At 85.5% G+C, this 17,137-nt stretch overlaps 1 protein-coding gene across 1 annotated transcript in view; it reads right to left on the bottom strand.

Annotated features, from left to right (window-relative positions):
* The window catches only part of CHN1 (chimerin 1), a 158,560-nt gene extending 143,559 nt beyond the window's left edge, over positions 1 to 15,001 (bottom strand). Inside the window, exon 1 of the mRNA XM_048486628.1 lies at positions 14,640 to 15,001. Coding sequence (XP_048342585.1) covers positions 14,640 to 14,658 — 19 coding nt within the window. The 5' untranslated portion in view covers positions 14,659 to 15,001. The remainder of the gene's footprint in view (positions 1 to 14,639) is intronic.
* Between the last annotated feature and the right edge of the window lie 2,136 nt (positions 15,002 to 17,137).

Genomic DNA, 17,137 nt, shown 5'->3' with positions numbered 1-17,137 from the left:
CCCCACCCCCCCCCCCCCCCACCCCCCCCCCCCCCCACCCCCCCCCCCCCCCACCCCCCCCCCCCCCCACCCCCCCCCCCCCCCACCCCCCCCCCCCCCCACCCCCCCCCCCCCCCACCCCCCCCCCCCCCCACCCCCCCCCCCCCCCACCCCCCCCCCCCCCCACCCCCCCCCCCCCCCACCCCCCCCCCCCCCCACCCCCCCCCCCCCCCACCCCCCCCCCCCCCCACCCCCCCCCCCCCCCACCCCCCCCCCCCCCCACCCCCCCCCCCCCCCACCCCCCCCCCCCCCCACCCCCCCCCCCCCCCACCCCCCCCCCCCCCCACCCCCCCCCCCCCCCACCCCCCCCCCCCCCCACCCCCCCCCCCCCCCACCCCCCCCCCCCCCCACCCCCCCCCCCCCCCACCCCCCCCCCCCCCCACCCCCCCCCCCCCCCACCCCCCCCCCCCCCCACCCCCCCCCCCCCCCACCCCCCCCCCCCCCCACCCCCCCCCCCCCCCACCCCCCCCCCCCCCCACCCCCCCCCCCCCCCACCCCCCCCCCCCCCCACCCCCCCCCCCCCCCACCCCCCCCCCCCCCCACCCCCCCCCCCCCCCACCCCCCCCCCCCCCCACCCCCCCCCCCCCCCACCCCCCCCCCCCCCCACCCCCCCCCCCCCCCACCCCCCCCCCCCCCCACCCCCCCCCCCCCCCACCCCCCCCCCCCCCCACCCCCCCCCCCCCCCACCCCCCCCCCCCCCCACCCCCCCCCCCCCCCACCCCCCCCCCCCCCCACCCCCCCCCCCCCCCACCCCCCCCCCCCCCCACCCCCCCCCCCCCCCACCCCCCCCCCCCCCCACCCCCCCCCCCCCCCACCCCCCCCCCCCCCCACCCCCCCCCCCCCCCACCCCCCCCCCCCCCCACCCCCCCCCCCCCCCACCCCCCCCCCCCCCCACCCCCCCCCCCCCCCACCCCCCCCCCCCCCCACCCCCCCCCCCCCCCACCCCCCCCCCCCCCCACCCCCCCCCCCCCCCACCCCCCCCCCCCCCCACCCCCCCCCCCCCCCACCCCCCCCCCCCCCCACCCCCCCCCCCCCCCACCCCCCCCCCCCCCCACCCCCCCCCCCCCCCACCCCCCCCCCCCCCCACCCCCCCCCCCCCCCACCCCCCCCCCCCCCCACCCCCCCCCCCCCCCACCCCCCCCCCCCCCCACCCCCCCCCCCCCCCACCCCCCCCCCCCCCCACCCCCCCCCCCCCCCACCCCCCCCCCCCCCCACCCCCCCCCCCCCCCACCCCCCCCCCCCCCCACCCCCCCCCCCCCCCACCCCCCCCCCCCCCCACCCCCCCCCCCCCCCACCCCCCCCCCCCCCCACCCCCCCCCCCCCCCACCCCCCCCCCCCCCCACCCCCCCCCCCCCCCACCCCCCCCCCCCCCCACCCCCCCCCCCCCCCACCCCCCCCCCCCCCCACCCCCCCCCCCCCCCACCCCCCCCCCCCCCCACCCCCCCCCCCCCCCACCCCCCCCCCCCCCCACCCCCCCCCCCCCCCACCCCCCCCCCCCCCCACCCCCCCCCCCCCCCACCCCCCCCCCCCCCCACCCCCCCCCCCCCCCACCCCCCCCCCCCCCCACCCCCCCCCCCCCCCACCCCCCCCCCCCCCCACCCCCCCCCCCCCCCACCCCCCCCCCCCCCCACCCCCCCCCCCCCCCACCCCCCCCCCCCCCCACCCCCCCCCCCCCCCACCCCCCCCCCCCCCCACCCCCCCCCCCCCCCACCCCCCCCCCCCCCCACCCCCCCCCCCCCCCACCCCCCCCCCCCCCCACCCCCCCCCCCCCCCACCCCCCCCCCCCCCCACCCCCCCCCCCCCCCACCCCCCCCCCCCCCCACCCCCCCCCCCCCCCACCCCCCCCCCCCCCCACCCCCCCCCCCCCCCACCCCCCCCCCCCCCCACCCCCCCCCCCCCCCACCCCCCCCCCCCCCCACCCCCCCCCCCCCCCACCCCCCCCCCCCCCCACCCCCCCCCCCCCCCACCCCCCCCCCCCCCCACCCCCCCCCCCCCCCACCCCCCCCCCCCCCCACCCCCCCCCCCCCCCACCCCCCCCCCCCCCCACCCCCCCCCCCCCCCACCCCCCCCCCCCCCCACCCCCCCCCCCCCCCACCCCCCCCCCCCCCCACCCCCCCCCCCCCCCACCCCCCCCCCCCCCCACCCCCCCCCCCCCCCACCCCCCCCCCCCCCCACCCCCCCCCCCCCCCACCCCCCCCCCCCCCCACCCCCCCCCCCCCCCACCCCCCCCCCCCCCCACCCCCCCCCCCCCCCACCCCCCCCCCCCCCCACCCCCCCCCCCCCCCACCCCCCCCCCCCCCCACCCCCCCCCCCCCCCACCCCCCCCCCCCCCCACCCCCCCCCCCCCCCACCCCCCCCCCCCCCCACCCCCCCCCCCCCCCACCCCCCCCCCCCCCCACCCCCCCCCCCCCCCACCCCCCCCCCCCCCCACCCCCCCCCCCCCCCACCCCCCCCCCCCCCCACCCCCCCCCCCCCCCACCCCCCCCCCCCCCCACCCCCCCCCCCCCCCACCCCCCCCCCCCCCCACCCCCCCCCCCCCCCACCCCCCCCCCCCCCCACCCCCCCCCCCCCCCACCCCCCCCCCCCCCCACCCCCCCCCCCCCCCACCCCCCCCCCCCCCCACCCCCCCCCCCCCCCACCCCCCCCCCCCCCCACCCCCCCCCCCCCCCACCCCCCCCCCCCCCCACCCCCCCCCCCCCCCACCCCCCCCCCCCCCCACCCCCCCCCCCCCCCACCCCCCCCCCCCCCCACCCCCCCCCCCCCCCACCCCCCCCCCCCCCCACCCCCCCCCCCCCCCACCCCCCCCCCCCCCCACCCCCCCCCCCCCCCACCCCCCCCCCCCCCCACCCCCCCCCCCCCCCACCCCCCCCCCCCCCCACCCCCCCCCCCCCCCACCCCCCCCCCCCCCCACCCCCCCCCCCCCCCACCCCCCCCCCCCCCCACCCCCCCCCCCCCCCACCCCCCCCCCCCCCCACCCCCCCCCCCCCCCACCCCCCCCCCCCCCCACCCCCCCCCCCCCCCACCCCCCCCCCCCCCCACCCCCCCCCCCCCCCACCCCCCCCCCCCCCCACCCCCCCCCCCCCCCACCCCCCCCCCCCCCCACCCCCCCCCCCCCCCACCCCCCCCCCCCCCCACCCCCCCCCCCCCCCACCCCCCCCCCCCCCCACCCCCCCCCCCCCCCACCCCCCCCCCCCCCCACCCCCCCCCCCCCCCACCCCCCCCCCCCCCCACCCCCCCCCCCCCCCACCCCCCCCCCCCCCCACCCCCCCCCCCCCCCACCCCCCCCCCCCCCCACCCCCCCCCCCCCCCACCCCCCCCCCCCCCCACCCCCCCCCCCCCCCACCCCCCCCCCCCCCCACCCCCCCCCCCCCCCACCCCCCCCCCCCCCCACCCCCCCCCCCCCCCACCCCCCCCCCCCCCCACCCCCCCCCCCCCCCACCCCCCCCCCCCCCCACCCCCCCCCCCCCCCACCCCCCCCCCCCCCCACCCCCCCCCCCCCCCACCCCCCCCCCCCCCCACCCCCCCCCCCCCCCACCCCCCCCCCCCCCCACCCCCCCCCCCCCCCACCCCCCCCCCCCCCCACCCCCCCCCCCCCCCACCCCCCCCCCCCCCCACCCCCCCCCCCCCCCACCCCCCCCCCCCCCCACCCCCCCCCCCCCCCACCCCCCCCCCCCCCCACCCCCCCCCCCCCCCACCCCCCCCCCCCCCCACCCCCCCCCCCCCCCACCCCCCCCCCCCCCCACCCCCCCCCCCCCCCACCCCCCCCCCCCCCCACCCCCCCCCCCCCCCACCCCCCCCCCCCCCCACCCCCCCCCCCCCCCACCCCCCCCCCCCCCCACCCCCCCCCCCCCCCACCCCCCCCCCCCCCCACCCCCCCCCCCCCCCACCCCCCCCCCCCCCCACCCCCCCCCCCCCCCACCCCCCCCCCCCCCCACCCCCCCCCCCCCCCACCCCCCCCCCCCCCCACCCCCCCCCCCCCCCACCCCCCCCCCCCCCCACCCCCCCCCCCCCCCACCCCCCCCCCCCCCCACCCCCCCCCCCCCCCACCCCCCCCCCCCCCCACCCCCCCCCCCCCCCACCCCCCCCCCCCCCCACCCCCCCCCCCCCCCACCCCCCCCCCCCCCCACCCCCCCCCCCCCCCACCCCCCCCCCCCCCCACCCCCCCCCCCCCCCACCCCCCCCCCCCCCCACCCCCCCCCCCCCCCACCCCCCCCCCCCCCCACCCCCCCCCCCCCCCACCCCCCCCCCCCCCCACCCCCCCCCCCCCCCACCCCCCCCCCCCCCCACCCCCCCCCCCCCCCACCCCCCCCCCCCCCCACCCCCCCCCCCCCCCACCCCCCCCCCCCCCCACCCCCCCCCCCCCCCACCCCCCCCCCCCCCCACCCCCCCCCCCCCCCACCCCCCCCCCCCCCCACCCCCCCCCCCCCCCACCCCCCCCCCCCCCCACCCCCCCCCCCCCCCACCCCCCCCCCCCCCCACCCCCCCCCCCCCCCACCCCCCCCCCCCCCCACCCCCCCCCCCCCCCACCCCCCCCCCCCCCCACCCCCCCCCCCCCCCACCCCCCCCCCCCCCCACCCCCCCCCCCCCCCACCCCCCCCCCCCCCCACCCCCCCCCCCCCCCACCCCCCCCCCCCCCCACCCCCCCCCCCCCCCACCCCCCCCCCCCCCCACCCCCCCCCCCCCCCACCCCCCCCCCCCCCCACCCCCCCCCCCCCCCACCCCCCCCCCCCCCCACCCCCCCCCCCCCCCACCCCCCCCCCCCCCCACCCCCCCCCCCCCCCACCCCCCCCCCCCCCCACCCCCCCCCCCCCCCACCCCCCCCCCCCCCCACCCCCCCCCCCCCCCACCCCCCCCCCCCCCCACCCCCCCCCCCCCCCACCCCCCCCCCCCCCCACCCCCCCCCCCCCCCACCCCCCCCCCCCCCCACCCCCCCCCCCCCCCACCCCCCCCCCCCCCCACCCCCCCCCCCCCCCACCCCCCCCCCCCCCCACCCCCCCCCCCCCCCACCCCCCCCCCCCCCCACCCCCCCCCCCCCCCACCCCCCCCCCCCCCCACCCCCCCCCCCCCCCACCCCCCCCCCCCCCCACCCCCCCCCCCCCCCACCCCCCCCCCCCCCCACCCCCCCCCCCCCCCACCCCCCCCCCCCCCCACCCCCCCCCCCCCCCACCCCCCCCCCCCCCCACCCCCCCCCCCCCCCACCCCCCCCCCCCCCCACCCCCCCCCCCCCCCACCCCCCCCCCCCCCCACCCCCCCCCCCCCCCACCCCCCCCCCCCCCCACCCCCCCCCCCCCCCACCCCCCCCCCCCCCCACCCCCCCCCCCCCCCACCCCCCCCCCCCCCCACCCCCCCCCCCCCCCACCCCCCCCCCCCCCCACCCCCCCCCCCCCCCACCCCCCCCCCCCCCCACCCCCCCCCCCCCCCACCCCCCCCCCCCCCCACCCCCCCCCCCCCCCACCCCCCCCCCCCCCCACCCCCCCCCCCCCCCACCCCCCCCCCCCCCCACCCCCCCCCCCCCCCACCCCCCCCCCCCCCCACCCCCCCCCCCCCCCACCCCCCCCCCCCCCCACCCCCCCCCCCCCCCACCCCCCCCCCCCCCCACCCCCCCCCCCCCCCACCCCCCCCCCCCCCCACCCCCCCCCCCCCCCACCCCCCCCCCCCCCCACCCCCCCCCCCCCCCACCCCCCCCCCCCCCCACCCCCCCCCCCCCCCACCCCCCCCCCCCCCCACCCCCCCCCCCCCCCACCCCCCCCCCCCCCCACCCCCCCCCCCCCCCACCCCCCCCCCCCCCCACCCCCCCCCCCCCCCACCCCCCCCCCCCCCCACCCCCCCCCCCCCCCACCCCCCCCCCCCCCCACCCCCCCCCCCCCCCACCCCCCCCCCCCCCCACCCCCCCCCCCCCCCACCCCCCCCCCCCCCCACCCCCCCCCCCCCCCACCCCCCCCCCCCCCCACCCCCCCCCCCCCCCACCCCCCCCCCCCCCCACCCCCCCCCCCCCCCACCCCCCCCCCCCCCCACCCCCCCCCCCCCCCACCCCCCCCCCCCCCCACCCCCCCCCCCCCCCACCCCCCCCCCCCCCCACCCCCCCCCCCCCCCACCCCCCCCCCCCCCCACCCCCCCCCCCCCCCACCCCCCCCCCCCCCCACCCCCCCCCCCCCCCACCCCCCCCCCCCCCCACCCCCCCCCCCCCCCACCCCCCCCCCCCCCCACCCCCCCCCCCCCCCACCCCCCCCCCCCCCCACCCCCCCCCCCCCCCACCCCCCCCCCCCCCCACCCCCCCCCCCCCCCACCCCCCCCCCCCCCCACCCCCCCCCCCCCCCACCCCCCCCCCCCCCCACCCCCCCCCCCCCCCACCCCCCCCCCCCCCCACCCCCCCCCCCCCCCACCCCCCCCCCCCCCCACCCCCCCCCCCCCCCACCCCCCCCCCCCCCCACCCCCCCCCCCCCCCACCCCCCCCCCCCCCCACCCCCCCCCCCCCCCACCCCCCCCCCCCCCCACCCCCCCCCCCCCCCACCCCCCCCCCCCCCCACCCCCCCCCCCCCCCACCCCCCCCCCCCCCCACCCCCCCCCCCCCCCACCCCCCCCCCCCCCCACCCCCCCCCCCCCCCACCCCCCCCCCCCCCCACCCCCCCCCCCCCCCACCCCCCCCCCCCCCCACCCCCCCCCCCCCCCACCCCCCCCCCCCCCCACCCCCCCCCCCCCCCACCCCCCCCCCCCCCCACCCCCCCCCCCCCCCACCCCCCCCCCCCCCCACCCCCCCCCCCCCCCACCCCCCCCCCCCCCCACCCCCCCCCCCCCCCACCCCCCCCCCCCCCCACCCCCCCCCCCCCCCACCCCCCCCCCCCCCCACCCCCCCCCCCCCCCACCCCCCCCCCCCCCCACCCCCCCCCCCCCCCACCCCCCCCCCCCCCCACCCCCCCCCCCCCCCACCCCCCCCCCCCCCCACCCCCCCCCCCCCCCACCCCCCCCCCCCCCCACCCCCCCCCCCCCCCACCCCCCCCCCCCCCCACCCCCCCCCCCCCCCACCCCCCCCCCCCCCCACCCCCCCCCCCCCCCACCCCCCCCCCCCCCCACCCCCCCCCCCCCCCACCCCCCCCCCCCCCCACCCCCCCCCCCCCCCACCCCCCCCCCCCCCCACCCCCCCCCCCCCCCACCCCCCCCCCCCCCCACCCCCCCCCCCCCCCACCCCCCCCCCCCCCCACCCCCCCCCCCCCCCACCCCCCCCCCCCCCCACCCCCCCCCCCCCCCACCCCCCCCCCCCCCCACCCCCCCCCCCCCCCACCCCCCCCCCCCCCCACCCCCCCCCCCCCCCACCCCCCCCCCCCCCCACCCCCCCCCCCCCCCACCCCCCCCCCCCCCCACCCCCCCCCCCCCCCACCCCCCCCCCCCCCCACCCCCCCCCCCCCCCACCCCCCCCCCCCCCCACCCCCCCCCCCCCCCACCCCCCCCCCCCCCCACCCCCCCCCCCCCCCACCCCCCCCCCCCCCCACCCCCCCCCCCCCCCACCCCCCCCCCCCCCCACCCCCCCCCCCCCCCACCCCCCCCCCCCCCCACCCCCCCCCCCCCCCACCCCCCCCCCCCCCCACCCCCCCCCCCCCCCACCCCCCCCCCCCCCCACCCCCCCCCCCCCCCACCCCCCCCCCCCCCCACCCCCCCCCCCCCCCACCCCCCCCCCCCCCCACCCCCCCCCCCCCCCACCCCCCCCCCCCCCCACCCCCCCCCCCCCCCACCCCCCCCCCCCCCCACCCCCCCCCCCCCCCACCCCCCCCCCCCCCCACCCCCCCCCCCCCCCACCCCCCCCCCCCCCCACCCCCCCCCCCCCCCACCCCCCCCCCCCCCCACCCCCCCCCCCCCCCACCCCCCCCCCCCCCCACCCCCCCCCCCCCCCACCCCCCCCCCCCCCCACCCCCCCCCCCCCCCACCCCCCCCCCCCCCCACCCCCCCCCCCCCCCACCCCCCCCCCCCCCCACCCCCCCCCCCCCCCACCCCCCCCCCCCCCCACCCCCCCCCCCCCCCACCCCCCCCCCCCCCCACCCCCCCCCCCCCCCACCCCCCCCCCCCCCCACCCCCCCCCCCCCCCACCCCCCCCCCCCCCCACCCCCCCCCCCCCCCACCCCCCCCCCCCCCCACCCCCCCCCCCCCCCACCCCCCCCCCCCCCCACCCCCCCCCCCCCCCACCCCCCCCCCCCCCCACCCCCCCCCCCCCCCACCCCCCCCCCCCCCCACCCCCCCCCCCCCCCACCCCCCCCCCCCCCCACCCCCCCCCCCCCCCACCCCCCCCCCCCCCCACCCCCCCCCCCCCCCACCCCCCCCCCCCCCCACCCCCCCCCCCCCCCACCCCCCCCCCCCCCCACCCCCCCCCCCCCCCACCCCCCCCCCCCCCCACCCCCCCCCCCCCCCACCCCCCCCCCCCCCCACCCCCCCCCCCCCCCACCCCCCCCCCCCCCCACCCCCCCCCCCCCCCACCCCCCCCCCCCCCCACCCCCCCCCCCCCCCACCCCCCCCCCCCCCCACCCCCCCCCCCCCCCACCCCCCCCCCCCCCCACCCCCCCCCCCCCCCACCCCCCCCCCCCCCCACCCCCCCCCCCCCCCACCCCCCCCCCCCCCCACCCCCCCCCCCCCCCACCCCCCCCCCCCCCCACCCCCCCCCCCCCCCACCCCCCCCCCCCCCCACCCCCCCCCCCCCCCACCCCCCCCCCCCCCCACCCCCCCCCCCCCCCACCCCCCCCCCCCCCCACCCCCCCCCCCCCCCACCCCCCCCCCCCCCCACCCCCCCCCCCCCCCACCCCCCCCCCCCCCCACCCCCCCCCCCCCCCACCCCCCCCCCCCCCCACCCCCCCCCCCCCCCACCCCCCCCCCCCCCCACCCCCCCCCCCCCCCACCCCCCCCCCCCCCCACCCCCCCCCCCCCCCACCCCCCCCCCCCCCCACCCCCCCCCCCCCCCACCCCCCCCCCCCCCCACCCCCCCCCCCCCCCACCCCCCCCCCCCCCCACCCCCCCCCCCCCCCACCCCCCCCCCCCCCCACCCCCCCCCCCCCCCACCCCCCCCCCCCCCCACCCCCCCCCCCCCCCACCCCCCCCCCCCCCCACCCCCCCCCCCCCCCACCCCCCCCCCCCCCCACCCCCCCCCCCCCCCACCCCCCCCCCCCCCCACCCCCCCCCCCCCCCACCCCCCCCCCCCCCCACCCCCCCCCCCCCCCACCCCCCCCCCCCCCCACCCCCCCCCCCCCCCACCCCCCCCCCCCCCCACCCCCCCCCCCCCCCACCCCCCCCCCCCCCCACCCCCCCCCCCCCCCACCCCCCCCCCCCCCCACCCCCCCCCCCCCCCACCCCCCCCCCCCCCCACCCCCCCCCCCCCCCACCCCCCCCCCCCCCCACCCCCCCCCCCCCCCACCCCCCCCCCCCCCCACCCCCCCCCCCCCCCACCCCCCCCCCCCCCCACCCCCCCCCCCCCCCACCCCCCCCCCCCCCCACCCCCCCCCCCCCCCACCCCCCCCCCCCCCCACCCCCCCCCCCCCCCACCCCCCCCCCCCCCCACCCCCCCCCCCCCCCACCCCCCCCCCCCCCCACCCCCCCCCCCCCCCACCCCCCCCCCCCCCCACCCCCCCCCCCCCCCACCCCCCCCCCCCCCCACCCCCCCCCCCCCCCACCCCCCCCCCCCCCCACCCCCCCCCCCCCCCACCCCCCCCCCCCCCCACCCCCCCCCCCCCCCACCCCCCCCCCCCCCCACCCCCCCCCCCCCCCACCCCCCCCCCCCCCCACCCCCCCCCCCCCCCACCCCCCCCCCCCCCCACCCCCCCCCCCCCCCACCCCCCCCCCCCCCCACCCCCCCCCCCCCCCACCCCCCCCCCCCCCCACCCCCCCCCCCCCCCACCCCCCCCCCCCCCCACCCCCCCCCCCCCCCACCCCCCCCCCCCCCCACCCCCCCCCCCCCCCACCCCCCCCCCCCCCCACCCCCCCCCCCCCCCACCCCCCCCCCCCCCCACCCCCCCCCCCCCCCACCCCCCCCCCCCCCCACCCCCCCCCCCCCCCACCCCCCCCCCCCCCCACCCCCCCCCCCCCCCACCCCCCCCCCCCCCCACCCCCCCCCCCCCCCACCCCCCCCCCCCCCCACCCCCCCCCCCCCCCACCCCCCCCCCCCCCCACCCCCCCCCCCCCCCACCCCCCCCCCCCCCCACCCCCCCCCCCCCCCACCCCCCCCCCCCCCCACCCCCCCCCCCCCCCACCCCCCCCCCCCCCCACCCCCCCCCCCCCCCACCCCCCCCCCCCCCCACCCCCCCCCCCCCCCACCCCCCCCCCCCCCCACCCCCCCCCCCCCCCACCCCCCCCCCCCCCCACCCCCCCCCCCCCCCACCCCCCCCCCCCCCCACCCCCCCCCCCCCCCACCCCCCCCCCCCCCCACCCCCCCCCCCCCCCACCCCCCCCCCCCCCCACCCCCCCCCCCCCCCACCCCCCCCCCCCCCCACCCCCCCCCCCCCCCACCCCCCCCCCCCCCCACCCCCCCCCCCCCCCACCCCCCCCCCCCCCCACCCCCCCCCCCCCCCACCCCCCCCCCCCCCCACCCCCCCCCCCCCCCACCCCCCCCCCCCCCCACCCCCCCCCCCCCCCACCCCCCCCCCCCCCCACCCCCCCCCCCCCCCACCCCCCCCCCCCCCCACCCCCCCCCCCCCCCACCCCCCCCCCCCCCCACCCCCCCCCCCCCCCACCCCCCCCCCCCCCCACCCCCCCCCCCCCCCACCCCCCCCCCCCCCCACCCCCCCCCCCCCCCACCCCCCCCCCCCCCCACCCCCCCCCCCCCCCACCCCCCCCCCCCCCCACCCCCCCCCCCCCCCACCCCCCCCCCCCCCCACCCCCCCCCCCCCCCACCCCCCCCCCCCCCCACCCCCCCCCCCCCCCACCCCCCCCCCCCCCCACCCCCCCCCCCCCCCACCCCCCCCCCCCCCCACCCCCCCCCCCCCCCACCCCCCCCCCCCCCCACCCCCCCCCCCCCCCACCCCCCCCCCCCCCCACCCCCCCCCCCCCCCACCCCCCCCCCCCCCCACCCCCCCCCCCCCCCACCCCCCCCCCCCCCCACCCCCCCCCCCCCCCACCCCCCCCCCCCCCCACCCCCCCCCCCCCCCACCCCCCCCCCCCCCCACCCCCCCCCCCCCCCACCCCCCCCCCCCCCCACCCCCCCCCCCCCCCACCCCCCCCCCCCCCCACCCCCCCCCCCCCCCACCCCCCCCCCCCCCCACCCCCCCCCCCCCCCACCCCCCCCCCCCCCCACCCCCCCCCCCCCCCACCCCCCCCCCCCCCCACCCCCCCCCCCCCCCACCCCCCCCCCCCCCCACCCCCCCCCCCCCCCACCCCCCCCCCCCCCCACCCCCCCCCCCCCCCACCCCCCCCCCCCCCCACCCCCCCCCCCCCCCACCCCCCCCCCCCCCCACCCCCCCCCCCCCCCACCCCCCCCCCCCCCCACCCCCCCCCCCCCCCACCCCCCCCCCCCCCCACCCCCCCCCCCCCCCACCCCCCCCCCCCCCCACCCCCCCCCCCCCCCACCCCCCCCCCCCCCCACCCCCCCCCCCCCCCACCCCCCCCCCCCCCCACCCCCCCCCCCCCCCACCCCCCCCCCCCCCCACCCCCCCCCCCCCCCACCCCCCCCCCCCCCCACCCCCCCCCCCCCCCACCCCCCCCCCCCCCCACCCCCCCCCCCCCCCACCCCCCCCCCCCCCCACCCCCCCCCCCCCCCACCCCCCCCCCCCCCCACCCCCCCCCCCCCCCACCCCCCCCCCCCCCCACCCCCCCCCCCCCCCACCCCCCCCCCCCCCCACCCCCCCCCCCCCCCACCCCCCCCCCCCCCCACCCCCCCCCCCCCCCACCCCCCCCCCCCCCCACCCCCCCCCCCCCCCACCCCCCCCCCCCCCCACCCCCCCCCCCCCCCACCCCCCCCCCCCCCCACCCCCCCCCCCCCCCACCCCCCCCCCCCCCCACCCCCCCCCCCCCCCACCCCCCCCCCCCCCCACCCCCCCCCCCCCCCACCCCCCCCCCCCCCCACCCCCCCCCCCCCCCACCCCCCCCCCCCCCCACCCCCCCCCCCCCCCACCCCCCCCCCCCCCCACCCCCCCCCCCCCCCACCCCCCCCCCCCCCCACCCCCCCCCCCCCCCACCCCCCCCCCCCCCCACCCCCCCCCCCCCCCACCCCCCCCCCCCCCCACCCCCCCCCCCCCCCACCCCCCCCCCCCCCCACCCCCCCCCCCCCCCACCCCCCCCCCCCCCCACCCCCCCCCCCCCCCACCCCCCCCCCCCCCCACCCCCCCCCCCCCCCACCCCCCCCCCCCCCCACCCCCCCCCCCCCCCACCCCCCCCCCCCCCCACCCCCCCCCCCCCCCACCCCCCCCCCCCCCCACCCCCCCCCCCCCCCACCCCCCCCCCCCCCCACCCCCCCCCCCCCCCACCCCCCCCCCCCCCCACCCCCCCCCCCCCCCACCCCCCCCCCCCCCCACCCCCCCCCCCCCCCACCCCCCCCCCCCCCCACCCCCCCCCCCCCCCACCCCCCCCCCCCCCCACCCCCCCCCCCCCCCACCCCCCCCCCCCCCCACCCCCCCCCCCCCCCACCCCCCCCCCCCCCCACCCCCCCCCCCCCCCACCCCCCCCCCCCCCCACCCCCCCCCCCCCCCACCCCCCCCCCCCCCCACCCCCCCCCCCCCCCACCCCCCCCCCCCCCCACCCCCCCCCCCCCCCACCCCCCCCCCCCCCCACCCCCCCCCCCCCCCACCCCCCCCCCCCCCCACCCCCCCCCCCCCCCACCCCCCCCCCCCCCCACCCCCCCCCCCCCCCACCCCCCCCCCCCCCCACCCCCCCCCCCCCCCACCCCCCCCCCCCCCCACCCCCCCCCCCCCCCACCCCCCCCCCCCCCCACCCCCCCCCCCCCCCACCCCCCCCCCCCCCCACCCCCCCCCCCCCCCACCCCCCCCCCCCCCCACCCCCCCCCCCCCCCACCCCCCCCCCCCCCCACCCCCCCCCCCCCCCACCCCCCCCCCCCCCCACCCCCCCCCCCCCCCACCCCCCCCCCCCCCCACCCCCCCCCCCCCCCACCCCCCCCCCCCCCCACCCCCCCCCCCCCCCACCCCCCCCCCCCCCCACCCCCCCCCCCCCCCACCCCCCCCCCCCCCCACCCCCCCCCCCCCCCACCCCCCCCCCCCCCCACCCCCCCCCCCCCCCACCCCCCCCCCCCCCCACCCCCCCCCCCCCCCACCCCCCCCCCCCCCCACCCCCCCCCCCCCCCACCCCCCCCCCCCCCCACCCCCCCCCCCCCCCACCCCCCCCCCCCCCCACCCCCCCCCCCCCCCACCCCCCCCCCCCCCCACCCCCCCCCCCCCCCACCCCCCCCCCCCCCCACCCCCCCCCCCCCCCACCCCCCCCCCCCCCCACCCCCCCCCCCCCCCACCCCCCCCCCCCCCCACCCCCCCCCCCCCCCACCCCCCCCCCCCCCCACCCCCCCCCCCCCCCACCCCCCCCCCCCCCCACCCCCCCCCCCCCCCACCCCCCCCCCCCCCCACCCCCCCCCCCCCCCACCCCCCCCCCCCCCCACCCCCCCCCCCCCCCACCCCCCCCCCCCCCCACCCCCCCCCCCCCCCACCCCCCCCCCCCCCCACCCCCCCCCCCCCCCACCCCCCCCCCCCCCCACCCCCCCCCCCCCCCACCCCCCCCCCCCCCCACCCCCCCCCCCCCCCACCCCCCCCCCCCCCCACCCCCCCCCCCCCCCACCCCCCCCCCCCCCCACCCCCCCCCCCCCCCACCCCCCCCCCCCCCCACCCCCCCCCCCCCCCACCCCCCCCCCCCCCCACCCCCCCCCCCCCCCACCCCCCCCCCCCCCCACCCCCCCCCCCCCCCACCCCCCCCCCCCCCCACCCCCCCCCCCCCCCACCCCCCCCCCCCCCCAATAGTGTTTTTTAAAAATTAGCAGAACCCTAATTTTTATTTGACTAAATTATAGACAGATCTCCATCACCAGGGGTTTCACCCACTTTCAAGACATATTTAAGCGGAGCAAACGCGGGCGTTCTTCTCTCCATAGGTGTGGAGCAAAACAGGTTTGACGTTTCCTCCTAATCAGTTTGCCATGCAAAAAGTTCAGAGAGAGAGAGAGAGAAAGTAACTTTCTTTTCGACTCGACACAGAAGGAGTAAACACTGAGGGAGGCGTCTCAGGGCTTCTCAAAGAGCAGGAAAAAACTCATTAGTCGAATGGTCGCGCACGCACACACACACACAAAGCAAACATGAATAGCTGTGCGAGTAACAAAGGCCGAGGAGACACACGATTAGATGCAACGTCTGGAAGCTGATGCCAATCGGCTCACCTTTGCACACAATCTGGAGAAAACAAGCACACGCCCATCAGCTCTGCCTGGGAGCGGAAACAATGGGAGAGGAAGCGCCCCCTGATCTTGCCAGCCACCCCAATTGAAGACGGGCTACCAAAAGCACCCAGGGAGCCCGCGCGCCTCACCCACGCCAGCAGCAGCAGAGCACCTTCCTCTATTCATGCCATTATTTTGGGGGTGGGGGGGCTGGAGGGAGCACAAAAGGAGCACCTAAAGTTTAGCGACTGCATTTACTCACCAAACAAGGTAAGAGCCATTGCAAAGCGGAGGAAACCAGGCGGAGGATCACGGCGGGGCTGCCCAGGCGAGATTGGCTGGACATTGGCTCTGCGGCGCGCACCGATGCAAGCCAGGCGGCGGCACCAAAAAAAGTTAGTGGCGGCGCATCGTCGGAGGAGCTGTAGGAAATTAAATTAGCCCGGGGGATGTTTGAATGGGAAAGGAGGGCGGGCGAAGCTGCGTCAGAAATGGCGAGCGGAGAGAAGCGAGGGGGAAAAAACTTGAGGCGCGAGCAAACAGCTGTTGCCTCCCAGCTCTCCCCACCCACTCACTCCGGCTGCAGCCTTCTGGTTCGGGTAGCCATCTTGCTTCACCACATGACCAGCTTTCTCCTCTGTCCTGCCTTGCAAAACCCGTACGGTTACCATAGCAACGGGAATTCAGGTCCCCCCCCCCCCTTTCTAGCCATTACCCCCTCAGACAGGCCCTGGTGGACTGAAGCGAAGAGAGAGACAATGTCACCACTTGCCAAGAATTGGAACAGATTTGCTTCTGAACAGAGGAGTACCATCTTTCTCTAGCAAACTTCACTGAGAAGAGGTTTGGTCTCCTGTCTCCAAGAAGGATCCTGCAATACAACTACTTCCTGACATGCAAAATTTCAGGCTGCATCACCCTGTTGCATACTGGGCTATCACTGGACCCATTTGCAACTGGATTTCCAGTGTGGAAAAAACAATCCAGTTGTGTGTAAGCACTATACCACAGTAGTAGAGCAATAACCAACAAACTAGGGTTTTCCGCATGAGTTAGTATGGGGTAATTAGTGGTGGTGGAAACTGCTGTCAAGTCACAGCTGCCTTACCTGGGTTTTTCAAGGCAAGCAACGTTCAGAGGGGGTTTGCCATTGCCTGCCTCGTTTATAAATTCTCAGAATTCCAAGAACAAAGCGCTGTACTTATATGACAACTTTGACATGGTGGTGAAAAGCACCCCCTCAAACACACACACTCACATTGTGAATACGGAAGGGCTGCAAGGACAGAGCGAGGGAACTGCACCCTGTGCGGGTGCGTGCCCTGCACCACTCCAAGCCCTCATCCGCCCCCGGACTGCCCCCCGGCCCCTACTCCCCAAGAACGTCACTTCACAGGGCTTCCATCCGGTGCGGCTACCCCCCACCACGCCTCTGGCTCCCCTTGGTGCTACACCACTGAAGGGCTGTTCAACAAAACTAGCATATATTCCATCTGAAAACACAAAGGCTAAGTCAGTGGTGGGATCCAAAAAATTTAGTATCAGGTTCCCATGGTGGTGGGATTCAAACAGTGGCGTAGCGCCAATGGGACTGGGTGGGGCACAACAGGGGCGTGGCTGGGCATTCCAGGGGCGGGGCATTAATAATTTCTCTGTTACTGTAAAAAACTCTTACTGTAAAAAAGAAGTTAGTAATTTCCAGCTGGTATCTTTCTGTTCATAATTTAAACTCATTATAGCAAGTCCTATTGTCTACTGCCAACAGAAACAACTACTTCTCCTCTAATTGACTGTCTGAGAAATGCTTAATACTTTCAAATACTTAATTTTGGTCCTAGAAATCAAAAGGATACTTTCCTACAACAATTGCCATATTTCTAAAATATGTTTTTAAAACAGCCCAACAGGGAGAATTATCCCGTTTTCTACCTTCGCTAACCAGCCACATAGGAAACAACAGGACTTTATGATTTTTGGACCTAATGGAATTTCTAATGGAAAGCAGACCCAATTAGTAACCCCCTCTCGGCACACACAAATAATTAGTAACCCACTCTCGGGAACAGGTGAGAACCTGCTGGATCCCACCTCTGGGCTAAGTAATAGCTTTTATTAGGAGCAAAACATCACAAAACAGCAAGTTTTTGAGTTCTCCATAACATTAATCACGAGAGGCGTGGGGAGGAGGAATGGTGCCTGGGGCAAAGCTTACTCCGGGCGCTCACCGCCCCTGTCCTTACCTGGCCTGGCGCCCCTCAGCCCCACCCCACTAGGGGCAGAGGGAAGGGCTGTGGGGGTGATTCTTTACCCCCATGTGACCAGCTGGCATGCGCCCGGGGACATGTGACCCGTGAGTGCTCCGCCTCTGTTAATTAGGCTTGGTGTTTGGTACAAACAGGGCAAGCAGGCCAGGAAAAGATTTCAAGCAATGATAGAGGGGCCTCCAAGTCTGCAGCCATGTTCGACAATTTTTGGATGTTTGACCTGGCTACTTTAGAAATCACACATGTAACAGCTGTTATACTTTAGCAGAAGACCCAAGATGGCTCACAAAAAAAGGCCCATAGGCAAGGGTAATGCAGTTACAATTAATCCAAAAGATTAAAAAACCCCAAAGCTTAGTGGCCGTATCAAGATCTTCAGTGTCTAACTGAGCAATAAAATGCTTTGCTTTTCCCAGAACTGTCAACAATGTGCCTGCCTAACATCCTTGGACAGGCGGTTTCATAAGACTGCAGGAATAAGGGGAGAAAAAACAGG

The sequence above is a fragment of the Sphaerodactylus townsendi genome, linkage group LG02 (genome assembly GCF_021028975.2).
Source record: "Sphaerodactylus townsendi isolate TG3544 linkage group LG02, MPM_Stown_v2.3, whole genome shotgun sequence".
Taxonomy (NCBI): Eukaryota; Metazoa; Chordata; class Lepidosauria; order Squamata; family Sphaerodactylidae; genus Sphaerodactylus; species Sphaerodactylus townsendi.
Note: the sequence above shows the minus strand (reverse complement) of the source record. Positions and strands in the feature narration are given on the sequence as shown.